Source organism: Eptatretus burgeri, chromosome 2 (genome assembly GCF_056783735.1).
Source record: "Eptatretus burgeri isolate ZD-2024b chromosome 2, Ebu_testis_v1, whole genome shotgun sequence".
Lineage (NCBI taxonomy): Eukaryota > Metazoa > Chordata > Myxini > Myxiniformes > Myxinidae > Eptatretus > Eptatretus burgeri.
Window position 1 is genome coordinate 95071367 of NC_140962.1, and position 17778 is coordinate 95089144.

The following is a 17778-nucleotide window of genomic DNA, read 5'->3' on the forward strand; positions in this document are numbered from 1 at the left end:
GATTTTAAAGGTCATATAAAAAGGTTTTTTTTGTTTGTTTTTGGAAGTATGCCACCATTGACGTGTCTTTTACACCACCTTATTTAACACGTTACATTAGTTCTCCATGCCTGTTGTATGTGTCCTTTATCGCTAAAAATAGTAAGCTTCCTGTTTGGTATGATTTTAAATTTTGTTTGACTGCCAAACAGGCAGAGAAAGTAAAAACATTGTCTCGCGCTTCTCTGCGCATGTGTGATCGGATCAAATTCAGAGCCGAAGTACTGCTAAACTACAGGTTCTTTTTCCGATTCGTGTTCAAAATAAAACATTCCATTGAAAGTAAGTTGTTCCTCTCATAAACTGGCGTTGACACAGACAGAGTGAACCAATTGCTTAATTCCGCTTTTCGCTTCACCTACACAGGTGTAATAATCACCGAGATGGTCTTTGGGGAAAATGTTTGTTCCTTAAACCAAGACGATAAGCTCCATTGCACTGCACACCTAATATCCTTTCAAGAGGTCCAAACCTGGAGTGAGTGGTTCCCATAGTCCCATTCTCTGCATGCAGCACTTGTATCCCTTCTCAGAAAACTCGAAACTGGTGTGTGTGTGTGTGTGTGTGTGTGTGTGTGTGTGTGTGTGTGTGTGTGTGTGTGTGTGTGTGTGTGTGTGTGTGTGTGTGTGTGTGTGTGTGTGTGTGTGTGTGTGTGTGTGTGTGGTGTTTTTGTTACAAAAAAAAAATGAATTGTTAATTGTGCCAGTTAAAGTGTTAATTGTGCCAGTTGAACATTCTTGTTCATCCCAATGATTTAAACTGGGATTATGATTCCTCTTTTTATCACATATATATATATATATATATATATATATATATATATATATATATATATATATATATATATATATATATATATATATATATGAACAATTGGTAGTTCTACTATGCAAGCACCAATCGGAAGTTGATATTTATAAATGAAGATACAGGTGAGTTGGTGTCATGTTCAGCATTGAGAGTTTATCTCATTTACGACTTGGGTTGATCCAACTATGAACTTTCTTGATGGAATCTGGTCATAACTTGAGTGTGCATGATTGGTTGTAACCTAAAAATGTTTTTTTTTTTTTTCTCAGTCTGCTGGCCATACTTAGAATCGTGTCGTGACAGCAGGCAAACTCTTTAAAATGTATTGATCATCCTGATGGTTCTTTTATTGTTTTGCAAATGTATTTTGATACGTGCAGAAATAAGTGAAAGTGTAAAAAAATATACTTGGACAAAGAGAGGACAGCAAGGAATAATTCATGAAAATGCACAGAGATGAGTGGATAAGAGTAGGAGGTGTAAGACCTGTAAAGGTTAGATAAAAGATCAAGATGACTGCACCATGTCGGTGGTGAGAAAGCGGCAAACCCCATACCTCAGATTTTTGCTCATTTCATTGCATATGCAGCCTATGCTGCTGATTGCTCATTGCTGGGTCTGTGGTTGTGCCACGTATGCAGTGTCCCCATTAAGTTGGAGCAGAAATTTGGAATTTGTTCAGAGTGCCGTTGATAGCTTGCCTACTCTTTACGAAAGATGCCATGGGATATTTAACATCCATCAACTAATGGTGGCAGACAGGGTTCCCAGTTTAACATCCATCTGAGGAATGGCACATGCACTGATTCCTCCTCCTACCTGTGTAACACCAGGATGACAGTTTATAGCTGGGCTGACATTCGAACCCAGGCGACAGTGCCTTCAGAAAGTGTTCACACCCCTCGACTTTTTCACATTTTGTTGTGTTACAGCCAGAATTTCAAATGGATTAAATTTAAATTTTTTGTCACCGATCTACACAAAATACCCCATCTTAACAAAGTGAGAACATGTTTTTAGAAATTTTTACAAAACTATTGAAAATGAAATGCAGAAATATCTAATTTACAGTACATAAGTATTCAGCCCCCTCAGTCAATACATCGCAGAAGCGCCTTTGGCAATGATTAGAGCTTCGAGTCTTATTGGGTATGTCTGTATCAGCTTCGCACATCTGGATTTGGGGATTTTCTCCCATTCTTCCTTGCAGATTTGCTCAAGCTCTGTCAAGTTGGATGGGGAGCATCTGTGAACAGCAATCTTCAAGTCAATCCCCAGATTCTCAATGAGATTCAAGTCTTGGCTTTGGCTGGGCCACTCAATGACTTTAACGTTTTTGTTCTAAAGCCATTCCAGTGTTGCTTTGGCTGTATGCTTGGGGTCATTGTCCTGTTGGAACATAAATCTTCGCCGCAATCTAAGGTCTTCTGCACTCTGAAGCAGGTTCTCCACAAGGATTTCCCTGTATTTGGCTCCATTCATTGTTCCCTCTATCCTTTGAAGTCTCCCAGTCCCTGCCACTGAAAAAACATCCCCAGAGCATGATGCTGCCACCACCATGCTTCATGGTTGGGATGGTGTTCGATGGGTGATGAGCTGTGCTAACAAAAAGAATTAAAGTTAATCCATTTTCAGACTATAGCACAACAAAATGTGAAAAAGTCGAGGGGTGTGAATTCTTTCTGAAGGCACTGTATACGACTCGGAGGCAAGCTGAGATTTCTGTTGATGCCTTGCACTTTAGACTCAACTGCATCCATGAGTGAGACATTCAGTGCAATAGCCCCAGCCCACAATAGAGAGCCATATTTGATGGCACTACATGTTTTGAATGTCGTGAAGATGTGTGAGCAACGATGTAAAGGGACTTTTCTTGACAGTTGACTTGTATAGCATCTGCATTGTGAACTCATCTTGACAACATAACAGTATTCGTTAAGATTATCCAAGGCAATGCAACAAGCTTGGTGTTGGCTTAACAGCTCAGGTGGCTGGCTTAAGATCTTAGGATCTTAAGTTTTGAGCCCCTGTCCTGCTGCTGAAATAACACCAAGTGGGTTGACTCAGCTTGTCATCCTTCTGTGGTCAGTAAAATAAGTACCAGCTTACTGGGGTAATAAGCCATTTGAGTGTCCTGCGTCGGAAGGGCGCCCCCTCCAGGATTGTATTTCTTGTCCAATGAAACTACCTTAGCAGCCTGGTGCGCCCCATGGCATGCAAGGAATGGTTGGGTTTCAGGCAACATTATTAACAGCTCATTGTTTCTCTTGCGACAAGGTTGACCCCCTGTATGTCTTTCATCTGAATGTGCGCCTCTCAACAAACCTGCTCAGTCCTTCAGACTCGTGTTAGATGCCATTGACAAGATCTGCTTTTATAGTTCCTGCCGATTTGGTCTCATTGTTACTTTATGCACTGTGACACACTCACTATCTCTCCGAAAGGACCGTTTAGAACCCCCCCCCCATCTACTTTCTCAACAATCCTCCAGAAGAAGTCCTTTCATTCAAGCTTCTGGGTCTCACTATCTGCCATGATCTTTCCTGGGAAAGTCACATTTTCAACCTGGCCTGGAAAGCCAGTCGCCAACTGGGAATCCACCGTCGTGCAAAGTCCTTCCTCGGCCTACCTGAGCTCCTGACCACATACAAAGCTTTTGTCTGCAGCCTGATGGAGTACTGCTCTCCCATCTGTGCTAGTGCTCCTGCCTCTCACCTTTCTCAGCTTTACGCTGTGGAAATCAAGGCATTTCGGATCATTGGTATCTCCCGCGACGAGGCTGAGTCTTTGGGCCTCTCACTCTCTCAGCGCAGGCAGGTCGGTGGTCTTTGTTTTCTACCATCTCCTCTCCGGTCTTGCCCCTCCCCCCCCCGCTCTGTCTGTGATTTGGCCCCACCATATTTCCGCAGGGCGCTCAAGGTCCGCCAACAACCCCCTTCTGGTAAAACTACCAAAATCACGAATCGCTGCTCACCTTCACTCTTTCATTTCTCTTTTTTTTTCCTGCCTTTGGAATAAACTCATACACTCACTTCAATCCCATTCTTCCCTCCAGCCCTTCAAAACAGTTGTTCATCACCACCTCTTATTTTCCCCCATCCAAAAGGGTCCTCGCATCTAATTCCCATGTTACCTTCCCGGCAAATCAATCTCCCCAGATAGAGAAAGGTGCTCTCGATGCCCCAGGCCTATAAATCGAGAACGGCCGAGTCGATCCATCTATGATTGTAGCGAAACCGTGGGGCAAAACTCCCATCTACTATTTACACACAAGTGTCCAACCAGTGGAGAAAGAGACAATCGGGCAGGTTGGAAACAATTGGTCGTGTTAACAAACAAGCACGTACTCCACCGGTTAAAAGTTTTAGAACGCCCCAATTTTTCCAGTTTTTCTGAAATTTAAGCAGTTCAAGTCCAGTGAATAACCTGAAATGGGACAAAGCTAAGCGGTAAACTGCCAGAGGTTTAAAAAAAAAAGTTTAGGTTACCAAAAACTGAAAAACAATGCAAATTTCAGAGTTGTTAAAAAAGGCCCTTTTCAGGAAACAAGTAATGGATAAGCAACTGCAGCTGTTCTGCAGCAATGGAAGTAAATTAAGCCTTGAAAGTTGATGCAAAGAATTCCTACAGGTGTTCCAACTTTTGTTGATTAGTTACAAACCCTCTGTATAAAAGCAGTGTTGGAACAGACTGTTGCTAAACTGTCTGCAGCATTATTTGGACAATATTGCACTGCAGGAAGTAGTATATTGCTATCATAATGGCGAGAAAAAGACAATTGACAAAGGAAGACAGACAGACCATTATAACCCTTAAAAGTGTAGGTCTTTCCTTTGGAGAAATTGCAAAGGAAGCCAAGGTGTCAGTGAGTACAGTTTCCGACACCATCAAAAGGCACTTGGGAACTGGAGGAAACTCTGACAGGAAGAGGTCTGGCAGACCCAAAGCCACAACGCAATCAGAAGACAAGTTTCTGAGTCAACAGCTTGCGTGATAGGCGGCTCACAGGACAGTGGCTTCAATCACAGCTTAACACTGGTCGAAGTAAGGAAGTCTCAGTTTCAACTGTGAAGAGAAGACTTCGAGCTGCAGGCTTGACAGGTCGAGTGTCAGTAAGAAAGCCATTGCTAAGATGGCAAAATAAGAAAAAGAGGCTTGCCTGGGCCATGAAGCACCACCAGTGGACTACTGAAAACTGGAAGAAGGTCTTATGGACCGATTAATCAAAATTTCAAATCTTCGGTTCATCATGCAGGGTTTTTGTACGGCGTCGAGTAGGCGAAAGGATGGTTCCTCAGTGTTTGACACCAACTGTCAAACATGGAGGAGGAAGCATGATGATCTGGGGCTCTTTTGCTCGATCCAGAGTCTGCGACTTGCACAGAGTGACTGGCACCCTGAACCAAAAGGGCTACCACAGCATTTTACAGCACCATGCAATACCCTCTGGTCTACGCCTAGTTGGTCAGGGATTCATCCCACAGCAAGATAATGACCCAAAACATACCTCCAGGCTATGTCAGAACTACCTTAGAAGAAAAGAACAAGACGGTAGGCTTCAAATCATGGAATTGCCAGCACAGTCTCAAGACTTAAACCCCATCGAGCTGGTTTGGGATGAACTGGACAGAAGGGTGAAAGCAAAGCAACCGACAAGTGCAACACATTTGTGGGAACTTCTGCAACAGTGTTGGGAAGAACTTTCTGAACAATATTTGATTTCCTTTGGAGAAAGAATTCCACAAGTATGTTCGGCTGTTATATCTGCAAAAGGTGGCTACTTTGATGAGTCAAAAATTTAGATTAAATATTGTTCAACAAAACGATTCCATGATTTCTTTTTTATGTGCAATTGTTTATTTGTTCTCTGCTTTAATTTCAGAGTACATTGAAACATCAAACTGCTTACATTTCAGTAAAAACTGGAAAAATGGGGGTGTTCAAAAACTTTTGACTGGTAGTGTATATACAAACAATGCAGTGTCGCAAAAGAAAGAACCTTCCCCTTAAGCACGCAAGCCCCTTCAACAGTCAACTTGTCATGAAACTACAGACATAGGCACCTCATTCACTCTGGGAAATTGGATAATTAAGAGTGAATGACAGAGATAAAGAAGGCGGGGCTCGTTGGTAACCCCTTGCTCACCCGAAGTTAGCCTGCAGGTTTACGTTCGCATCAATACGAAAAGTTGAGGGAAAGAGAGGGTGATGGTGTGATGCGCCGTGTGGGGAGAGATGTGAGTGAATGCTTCATAATGCAAGTGACTAACCCAGCAATGAACGATTCAAGGGTGCAACCATTGATTGCTCTTGTATGTTCCAAGTAAGTAATTAGAAAAAGGGAAATTGTGCAAGTCGGGCAGGTTGGAAACAATTGTAAGCTGGAAAGTCCAGGGAAAAAATCTCCGTGGCTCGTCAGCACTCGCTCAGCAGCTGGCTCTCACTCCCAGCAAAGACCATCCGTGCAGAGGCTCTCGTTGTTCCCTGGACGCACACAGTCCTGAATCCTGGGCTACCCGAACTTGTAAAGCTCTCCGAGAGGCATTGTCTCGGGACCTAGCACTGCTTTTTCCTCATGGGTGCTGCCTTCCCATTGGAGCACTGCTGTTGTCAGGCTGCGCTCATTGGTTTGTCAGTGCAGGTGCTGCGCAGGACCGAATGCCACCCAAGCGCAATTATGCAGGCGATTGGTAAGTGAGTTTTGTAGTTATAATGTTGGTTTTGTAAAGCATAGTGTTTATGTGTATGGATGCACTGTAAACAGGTGCGTAGAGGAAGAGAGAAATGGTGAGAGAGAGAAGACTTACAAAGGGAATTTGAACCTGTGACACAAACAATGCATTTCTCTGTCCACTGATATGAGGGGAGAGGTAATCTAACTCTCCCTTGCAAGTGCAGCCTTATGGCTGCTGGTTGCATCATTGGGAAGGGACGCAGCTATGCCGCTGATGCGGTGTCCCTATTACCAGTACACTGGTACTCATTTTGCCATCTTCAGAAGGATGACAGGCTGAGTCAACCCCACCTGGAATTAATTCAGCAGCCAACAGGGCTTGAACTCAGGACCCTAGGATCACAAGTCGGCCACCCTAACCGCTAAGCCAACACCAGGCTGGTAATCTAACGAAACAAAATACAATGGAGATATCAAAACTCCAGGGTTCCTTTCTGTGGTGGATGTAACTCCCTGGGTTCTTCCAAAACTGCAGCAATACAATAACCATGTATTTTGTATGTAAGAACATTGTTTGATTTGAATGAGTGTTCCAGATTGAGGTGACGGGGGGGGGGGGGAGCTTTCTTGGGGGCTTGTCAATCTAAGTACATGTACATGTTTGTATGTGAACTTGTACATTTTTCCCCTCCTGCTTTCCTCTGGCTTCCCTGCATTGTGAACTAAAGATTAGTTTGTACTCATGATTTGGCATTGGGGTATCTGATTTATTTTGAATTATTTAGCTATTTCCTAACTCAACAGATCCATGTTGTTTACAAAGCTTTCCAAATGAGTATCAAGGCTTGTCGAGGAGTGGAACATTGGGGGCAAAAAGTTTCAACAGAGACACAACTGGGTGAAGGGGAAACGCAAGGAAGAGACAGATGCAGCACAGGAGTCAGCTGTATTCAATAGCACTTTGGTAAGACCCTTGGATGTTTTCTGTGAAGGTGTAGTTAAGGTAATTGGTCTTGATATGAGCAGTGTCCATCATGACTCCATCTTTCAAGAGTCGAGGAGTGGATCAGGCGCAAGTACCAGATACAGATCTGATCAACTGCCATCAAGTTTTTGTGGAAGGTGAGAGAGCTGTGAATTCAGACTGGAGGTTATTCTGATGTTGGGCTCCAGAATGTCTGGACAAACAAAATGCTTGAGCCTTGTGGAGAGACCACAAGTTTCCATCGGTGGGGTTGGCTTTGTAGGAAGAAAAGGCAAACTGATTTCTGGTGATTGCTTCACCGCATGATTCATTGTACCAGGAACAACATGTTGCGCAGGATAGCTGGAGATTGTGGAAGTATCAACTGGTAGTTTCGTTGAGCACTGAGTCCCAGGCAGTCTTTGCCCAGCGATAAACATTGTGGACCAGTCAGTGGAAGAGAAGGCAGACTGCAGGCAAAACCAATCTGCCCAATTTAAGATGCTTGACATGGCCGTGCAATGCTGGTGCCCTGAAACTTCCAGAGAGGGGCACTTTCAAGAGGACATTATGTAAAAGAGTTTTGTTTTTTTTTTCCTACAGAGAGGGACAAGGATTTAAAGCTATTCATAGGTGTTTGGGAGGTGGGAGTAGGTGGGAGACAACAGGGTGGTTCTATGGAAAAGCAAGCGACTGATGTTGATGATAACACCACTCCCTGCACAAGCTCTCAAAGTAGGACAGGGAATAAATACTCAGGAAGGGAGACAGACGAGTCCAGAATATCCCATCGATTAGGCAGATGACATATGAGGATGAGTTGATGACCTTGCTTTGCTTTTGCTATTCTTGATTATGCAAATGTCATCAATACAGTTTGAATTATGACTTCTGAAACTCTATTGTTATAAATTATGCAATTGTGTCTTACCCGCATGGCATTGTTCCACAGATCTGGGACATTGGTGGGCAGCCTCGCTTCCGCAGCATGTGGGAACGTTATTGCAGAGGAGTGAATGCTATAGTGTAAGTGCTGTTCTGACAATAATTATATTCATCTAATAGGTTGATTACCAGGTATGCTGCCACTGTTGCTGTATTATCAGTTGTCCTTGTGTTGTTGTTTTCAGTAGGATCTTCTCAAACATGCTATTGTAATGCACATGGGAGATGGGAGGAGTCATTGACCAGAATAGAGAGGCTAAGTGATGAGATCTTAGCCAACAGTGTTGAGATCTTAACCTTCATAAATGTTCATACGGCAGCTACATGGTGGATGCCGCCGACTTTGAGAAGGTCGAAGCTTCACGGAATGAGCTTCACAACCTTCTGGAGAAACCACAACTGCAAGGCATCCCTGTAAGTTTGTTGGTCTCGGGGCTTGCATTTCCACCTGTCTTTCTTTGCACCACAAGAAAAAGAAAACTTTTGAACTGCATCTTTTAATTTGCTGCACCACAAATTGGGATTTGGAGAAAGGTTAACTTTGTTACTCCACCATTTCCAGATTCGTTCTCCCTTTTTATTTTTCGATGAAATGCTTCGAGTATTGTTGTTGGTTTGCCCTTTTTAGCCAAAAATGGCCGTTTGCACATGACACGTGAGCACCTGACTGTGTGAATTGGTTTATAGTGTAGGGGATACAGCTCGGCCAACTACTGTTCACTTTTAATATAGCAAGCATAGAGCCAGTGATTTTCTGCGATCGTGGAAAATGGGTGGAATTCATAGATCCACGATTTGAAACTGAAATCTGAATTTGAATATGCAATGTAGTGAATTACAGGAAAATGTCGTTCGGTCTATTAACAAATATAATATTCACTATATTGTCTGATTTTGTGTGTGCGATTCTCCAGACTTGATTTGCACAGTGTAATTACGAAAAGTAGTGTGTATATGTATGTCGGTATACACCACAATTCGATGCACAAGGAACACCTTCTACACCCGGAGCACAAGCATAGCCAGTGCTCCGCTTGCATCGATTGCAGCTGCTTTGGTCGAGTGTCGCTTTAAATCCGAATCTCGATTGCTGCCATAAAGTAGTGAATGAAATGCCATCCAACAATCTCTTGGAGAGCCCAGTCAAAGTAAAATTTGATTTCAAAGTCACCCCACTTTGTTGAAAATTCAGTGAAAATATGAGCGTCGGCTAAAACCAAATATTGGTCATCCCAAGCGCACGTGTGCAATTTTGGAGAAACTTTTTTTTTTTTTTTTTTTTTTTTTACAAAGGAAAAATCGTCGAAATACAGACAACATTGCCAAAAATAATTATCAAAAACATCAAAAGAGACACCTGAAACACAAAATGAAAACTCTTATGAAGCCCCTTGGTAGAAAATCTGTCAATTACTTTGTCAATGAAAATTACTTGAGCAATCAAAGGTGACCGTCTTCAACCACTCGATAGGAAACGTATTGAAACATGCATGGGAAGCTACAGCAACTCCAACGGGGTGTATTTACATTGATGTAATGCTGCCATGTCTGCATACATCCTTTGTAGATAAGCATCCATGGCTGTCTTAATCAGGATTAATTTAGTTTAGATTGCCACGTCCCACGGATCAGATTTCCACATTTCCCTCACCAGCCATTTATAATTTTATTTTAATTTTATTATTCACTGCATTGGTGCATTGGTGGTGGAGAGGATGATTCTGAAAAAAAATATCCATTTGAAATGCTTGATACAACTGCTGAACATTTGCCTCATTGCTTGCTATTTAAGTTGCCTTTCCTGTCATTGGAGCGAGCTGTAAAATAAAAATAAATAAATAAATTTTAAGGGGGGTTATCGGCTCATTTTGTGCCTTTTCGATTGTCAGTGAGATTAAGGTGTAACGCAGCTCAATGAATTAATATTTTTATCGAAAGATGTCATCAGCCTGCCGAGGTAAGATTGTAATTGAGTGGTTTTCATGAGCTTTGTCATGCTTGTGGTAGATCTGTGGTTTAAACCTCAAGTATATGGTATGGTTGTGACAACTGATGGGTCTTACTTGTTTATTGTTAAACCTTCCCTCTCCCTCCACAGGTGTTGGTATTGGGAAATAAAAGAGACCTTCCGAATGCTTTGGATGAAAAACAGCTCATTGAGAAGATGTAAGATGCACACACAGCCATGATGCCCTGTAATTGATGGTTTACTCCATTTGGCCAGATTAAGGGCCCCTGTGTCTTTCGAGCTCGGCCGACCAGCCATTAACCTTTCCTAACAAAATGGTGAAGTTCACTGATTGCTGATCAATTTGCTTATTGAAACTAGAACGGCACTCAGTGGAATGCAAACCTCCACCAGGCTGAACACTTTACGTTTTGTATCGCACTGATGGGCCGGATCTTGATCCAGACATTAACCAAAATCTAATCCCCTTGTTCTTGTCACTGAAGATCCAGATTCAGATCTTCACCAAAATTGAATCAATTCATCCTTGTCACACACCCAACCTGTCCACCAAATTTTGACCGACTCCATCCACAATGTTTTGAGATATCTTGCTCACAAACCAACAGACAGACGGGTGAAATATAACCACCTCCACCTCCACTTCCACCTTTGGTGGCAGAGGTAATAAAACTTATTTTGAGTATATCACTCCGACATTCTTTCTCCCTTTCCTTCCAATTTTATTCCATCCATTTCATTTCTTCATTCGGGTGTATGTATGGGAGGTGTTCAAAAAGTTATATTTGCAAGATGTAATAGTCCCAAGGTGTGCTGATATTGTTTATCAATGTGCAAGACTAAGTATTGATTTTGTATTTCTGTGTCTATATGATAAAGCAGGAGTGTCTTTTTGTCCGTCCCCGACATACTCCTTCAGTTTTGGGGCTAGCCCCGCCAAACTTTCTCGGGAACCTTTTGGGATCCCAGCAGATGTCCAAGGTGGGAGGTTTCATAAATTTCTCAATACAATTATGATCTTGAGCTTCCACCCATACTAAACTTCTCTCTCTCTCTCTCTCTCTCTCTCTCTCTCTCTCTCTCTCTCTCTCTCTCTCTCTCTCTCTCTCTCTCTCTCTCTCTCTCTCTCTCTCTCTCTCTCTCTCTCTCTCTCTCTCTCTCTCTCTCTCTCTCTCTCTCTCTCTCTCTCTCTCTCTCTCTCTCTCTCTCTCTCTCTCTCTCTCTCTCTCTCTCTCTCTCTCTCTCTCTCTCTCTCTCTCTCTCTCTCTCTCTCTCTCTCTCTCTCTCTCTCTCTCTCTCTCTCTCTCTCTCTCTCTCTCTCTCTCTCTCTCTCTCTCTCTCTCTCTCTCTCTCTCTCTCTCTCTCTCTCTCTCTCTCTCTCTCTCTCTCTCTCTCTCTCTCTCTCTCTCTCTCTCTCTCTCTCTCTCTCTCTCTCTCTCTCTCTCTCTCTCTCTCTCTCTCTCTCTCTCTCTCTCTCTCTCTCTCTCTCTCTCTCTCTCTCTCTCTCTCTCTCTCTCTCTCTCTCTCTCTCTCTCTCTCTCTCTCTCTCTCTCTCTCTCTCTCTCTCTCTCTCTCCACATGTAAATCATTCATGGGTTCAGCATTTGCAGTTTTGCCATTTACTGCATGTGGAAACATTCACTGGTTCGGTAATATCTCAATACAATTGTGATTTTGAGTTTCCACCTGGATGAAGCTTCTCTTTCTCTTTCTCTTTCTCTTTCTCTTTCTCTTTCTCTTTCTTTCTCTTTTTCTCTCTCTTTCTCTCTTTCTCTCTCTCTCTTTCTTTCATTTCTTTCTCTCTTTCCCCCCCCCCTGCATGTACATCATTCATGGGTTCAGCATGAGCAGTTTCGCCATTTACTACATGTAGAAACATTCACTGGTTCGGTAAACCATGTCATTGTTCTCAGCTTCATCAGCATCATTCCAGGTACATTTATTTTACATCGTACTACTCACACGGTTTTGGGGCCAGCCCCACCAAATTTTCTGTGCACTTTTGGGATGCATTCACGTCATTCCCAGATTAACAACGTTGCCTGAGGAGCACAGGCCGGGGGTCCTGATGCTTTACCTTTATTCATCATCTATCAGTTAATTGCCATGCTGGAAGTACATTCGCAACATTAAGCTGGAAATACCTTTGTATTTCAGCCATATTTGTGTACGTGGTAATTGGATGGCCTCTGACTATGCAATGCATTTGGTAAATGTAACATTGAAGCATTTCCTCGCTGTAGGTTGTAATTATTACTTCATTTGCACAGCGAAAGTGGTGAAGGGTGGATGGTCCATTCACAAAACACCTTCACACTCCCATTTCTCGCGTCTTCCTCAATCTTGCAAGAGTTCCCTCGTTCCTCATCCCTCTCCCCATTTTCAGTTTTCACCAATTTCTTCACAACTCAGTCCGGTCTCTGGCTCTCAGTGATTCACTGAATCACTGGCAGTGTATCATAATCCTTCTGGTGGGGGTATAGAGCACATTTATGGTGAGCACCAGCCCTGATCTGAAGTATTAAAGGAGCTCAATCTTGGCATGCCTGTGTGTCCGTCCGTCCGTCAACGCGGGTGCTTCTAGTAATGTAGGACAGTGCTAAATGTGTGATAACCCAGCTAACACACCAACTTTGGTCCAACGTGATTTTGTCCGGTGGGCCAACGTCGTCTGGCGACGACATCGCCTTTTTTGTACACACTGTCGAGGCTCGTATAAGAGCTAACACGCATAACATACAACAAGGAGAGCAGGAGACGAGGGGTGGGAGAGGGAAGGAAAAAAAACAGTGGGTAACAGAGACATGAAGATATCTGTGGAGGGGAGAGGGATGGGGTGGGGTTCTTCTTGATTTTGGTCATTTTACCAGAAGGGGGTTGCTGGTGGACCTTGAGCTCCCTGCAGAAATATGAGGGGGGACATATCGCAGACAGGGCGGGGGGGGGGCGAGGCCGGAGAAAAGACAGGAGAAGACAGAAAGACCACTGACCTGCCTACAGTGAGAGAGTGAGACCCAAAGACTCAGCCCCATCGTGGGAGATACCAATGATTTTAAATGCCTTTGTTTCCGCAGCGTGAAGCTCAGAAAGGTGAGAGGCGGGAGCACCAGCTCAGAGGGGAGAGCAGTACTCCATCAGGCTGTGGACAAAATCTTTGTATGTGGTCAGGAGCTCAGGTGTGTCAAGAAAGGACTTTGCACGATGGAGGATGCCCAAGTCGGTGACTGGCTTTGGAGGCCGGTTTGGAAATGTAGCTTTCCCAGGAAGGATCATGGCAGATAATGAGACCCAGAAGCTTGAATGCAATTGCAAAGTTTTACAAGCAATTGCAAACGTTGGCAATTTGACGTCGTTTTTACAACCAATTGCTTTTACTTTTACAATCCCTCCCTTGCACCCCACTCACCTTTCTCCCACAATTCACCCCCTTACTCATCCTTCTCAAAGTTGCCCCCCTCTCATCCACAAAGCTGCCTCCTTCCACTGCCCTCTCACCTCCATCTCTTCACTACAACTCTTCAAATCCTCAACTGCCTTCTTCCCCCTCTCTTGCCCCCCCCTCTTCCCCAGCACCACAGAGCCTTTTCTCCTTCTCATCCAGCCCCCTCGCCGAGCTCTTCTGTAATCCCCCACACACTTTCAACAACCCTCCTTACCTCCCCCCCTCATCCCTTGTCCTACCCTCCCCCTCCCCTCCCACCCCCTGCACCCAAAGCTTCCTCCCCTCCCTCTTCATTAACTGTGTGGACCTCAAATATCCGGGGCCTTCACTCAAACCTTTCAGATCTCTCCATACAGGTTGCCACTGACAAACCGGACATAATCTGCCTTACAGAAACTTTCCTCCCCCAAGATGTGTCTGACTCCCAAGTATCTCTCCTTAGTTACTCCCTCCTCCGGCATGACAGACCTGAGCCTCGTCCTGGTGGAGGAGTTGTCTTCCTCACTCTCCATGCACTGCCCTCACTCCACCACACCCCCAGGAATACCTCTGGCTACAGCTTCCCCTCCACTCCCACCTCATTTTGTATGTGTACTGTACCGTCCACCTAACAATGATGACTCCATCTACACCTCACTATCTGAAAACATGGACCAACTTCTATCTTCTCATCCAAACTCTCTCTTCCTCATATGTGGCGACTTCACTTGTCATCACGCCAGTTGGCTAGGTGTGGGTACCTCTCTCACCTGTCATGGCACTTCAGCAAAAGCTTTCTGCGACTCATTGGGACTGAGTCAATCAGTCAACTTCCCGACCCGGATCTCAACCGATGGTACTCCATCTCTTCTGGATCTGATTTTGACAAACTTCCCTGACATCTGCTGCTCTTCCTCCGCTCCAATCGGTTCTTCTGACCACGTCCTTGTCAAAATGGACATCTCTCTGGCTGTTATCAGAGAACCACCTCACCACCGTCAAGCCTGGCATTCCACTCAAGTCGACTGGCAGGGTCTCAAGCAGCCATCAAACTTATAGACTGCTCTCCTATCACTACTTTCTCCAACATCAACTCATCCTGGAAATTATTTCAAAGAAACTTGCTCTCCCTCATGCACAGATTTATCCCCTCTCGTCTTCAGTTGTCCTACCCTTCCTCCTGCTCATGGTTTACTGAAGCTTGTGGCGAGGCAGTTATCCTGAAACAACTTGCCTTTGCCTCATGGAGAGCAAACCCAATTGAGGGTAATCTCAGTTCCTTCCATGAAGCTCGGAACAAGTGTGTATCTACCCTCAGGAGAGCCAGAAAACAACATCTTTCTCATCTCAAGTCTGAACTTTCAAACCTCGCTCACTCCTCAAAATCCTGTTGGCATCTAATGAAATCTGTTTCTGGTGTATGTTCCCCCTCCATCCCCTACCTTACCTCAAATGGCCGCATTGCTGAAACCGCACGTGAAAAAGCTGAATGTCTAAACTCGGTGTTTGCAGCTAAATGTTGTGTCAAAAACCCATCGCTTTCTCTACCCACCTTACCCAGTCGCACCCAACTGTCCCTGGACTCTGTGTCCTTTTCTCCTGACAAGGTGGAGAGCTTGCTGTCAAACCTCGACTCAGACTCTGCAACCGGTCCAGACGGCATCAGCCCATGTGTCATCAAAGCCTGCTCTTGCTCACCCTCTCTCTGTTCTATTCACCCTCTCATTTGCTCAAGGTCATCTGCCATCTTCTTGGAAATCAGCAAACATCACTGCCCTGCATAAAAAGGTGCAAAAACAGATCCCTGCAACTACAGACCAATCATCAGCAAGGTTATGGAATCCATCATCGCTTCAGGCATTAAATCCTTCCTCTTCTCCAATGGCTTGATTTCCGATCATCAATTTGGTTTCAGACCAGGTCACTCTACCCTGGATATGCTGCTTCTGCTCTCCCAACAATGGATGGAGGTCCTCAATGCCAGACAGGAAATCCGAGCTGTATCCCTGGACATATCACGTGCTTTTGACACAATCTGGTATCCTGCCCTGCTCACCAAACTCTCTTCCGATGGTATCCAAGGCCATCTCCACTCATGGCTCGCAGACTTCCTCTCCTGTCGCAGTCAACGTGTGGCCCTAGATGGAGTTATTTTATCCCCTCTTCCTGTCCAGGCTGGAGTTCCTCAAGGTAGCGTTCTGGGCCCTGTTCTTTTTCTGGTTTTCCTCAATGATCTCTCTGACTCTCTGGAAAATCCTCTATATCTTTGCTGATGACTCCACCCTCTGCCGTACCATTGGTCATCCCTCAGACCGGCAAGCAGCAGCTTCTTCGCTCACTGCAGATCTGGATAAAATCACAAACTGGTCCAACACGTAGAACATGTCTTTCAATCCAGACAAATCTCACACTCTCACTATGTCTCTCCGAAAGGATCATTTAGACCCCCCCCCCCATCCACTTTCTCAACAATCCTCTGGAAGAAGTCCTTTCTTTCAAGCTTCTGGGTCTCACGATCTGCCATGACCTTTCCTGGGAAAACCACGTTTCAACCCTCACCTCCAAAGCCAGTCGCCGACTGGGAATCCTCCGTCGTGCAAAGTCCTTCCTCGGCCCACCTGAGCTCCTGACCACTTACAAAGCTTTCGTCCACAGCCTGATGGAGTACTGCTCTACCCTCTAGGCTGGTGCTCCTGCCTCCCACCTTTCTCGACTTCACGCTGTGGAAACCAAGGCATTTCGGATCATTGGCATCTCCCGCAATGAGGCTGAGTCTTTGGGCCTCTCACTCTCATCGCAGGTTGGTCGGTGGTCTTTCTGTCTTCTACCATCTCCTCTCCAGCCTCGCCTCCCTGCTCTGTCTACGATTTGTCCCCACCACATTTCCGCAGGGCGCTCAAGGTCCGCCAACAACCCCCTTCTGGTAAAACTACCAAAATCGCGAATCGCTGCTCATCTTCACTCTTTCATTCCTCTTTTTTCCCGCCTTTGGACTAAACTCCCTCACTCTATTCATTCCCATTCTTCCCTCCAGGCCTTCAAAACAGCTGTTCATCACCACCTCTTATCCCCCATCCAAATCCTCGATCTTTTCTACCCCCGATAATCCACCCAAGCCCACCTCCGTCAAATTCCCTGCTTTCCTTCCTGAAAGTCCCTGTAATGTCCATCTTGTATTCCCTGTGTTCCCCGCCCCATCCCTCTCCCTTCCACAGATCTCCTAATGTCTCTGTTCCCCACTGTTTTGTCCTTCCCACTCCCACCCCTCTTGCCTCATGCCCCCCTTGCTGTGTGTTGTGTGTTCGCTCTCACACAAGCCTGGACAAGGTATACAAAAAAAAAAAAATCAACTTGTACAAATGTTTACGTTGTCCAGCTGTCATGTGTATATTTCGTCCATAAACAAGAATTTATTTATTTTAGTCTTTATAACTTGAAATTTCATCATGAATTTTTATTGTATTATTGTGTAATAATTTCCCATTTTTCTGTCATGAAATCCTGGAGAGGGAGTTTTTAACTATGAATGGATGAGTGCCTCACAGAGGGTATCACCTTCCTCATCTCAAAATGAGAAGAAACCCAACTGTCTCACAAATATCATCCAATAACATGTCTATCAACAACGTACAAACTTCTTACAGGATTTTTCACAGAAATGATGTTCCACCACCTGATGTAATCGATATTTAAATAAATTTGACTTTTATTTCAAATTAGGAAAAATATTTTGCCAATACATGGGGGTAGTACCGTCGTGGTGGTGCCCAGCCGGGCCCAAGGGTGTCTTAATCTGACCCTGCTGCACGTGTCCCAAAGTAGGTGGGAGTTTTCATAAAATTTCTCAAGATTTTTTTTTTATGCCTCCGCTGAGTCTTGTTTTTATTTTTGTTTTTTGTGGGGTTATCCGTCCATATGTATGTACCTGGTGTTGGCTACATGGTTAGGGTGGCGGG

General features: G+C 44.5%; 1 protein-coding gene across 1 annotated transcript in view; it reads left to right on the plus strand.

Moving 5' to 3' along the window:
- Positions 1-17778, plus strand: part of LOC147032601 (ADP-ribosylation factor-like protein 8B) — a 40618-nt gene that overhangs the window by 18673 nt on the left and 4167 nt on the right. The window contains exons 3-5 of the mRNA XM_085870354.1: positions 8440-8513; positions 8753-8846; positions 10531-10598. Of these exons, the coding sequence (XP_085726480.1) occupies positions 8440-8513; positions 8753-8846; positions 10531-10598 (236 nt within the window). The remainder of the gene's footprint in view (positions 1-8439; positions 8514-8752; positions 8847-10530; positions 10599-17778) is intronic.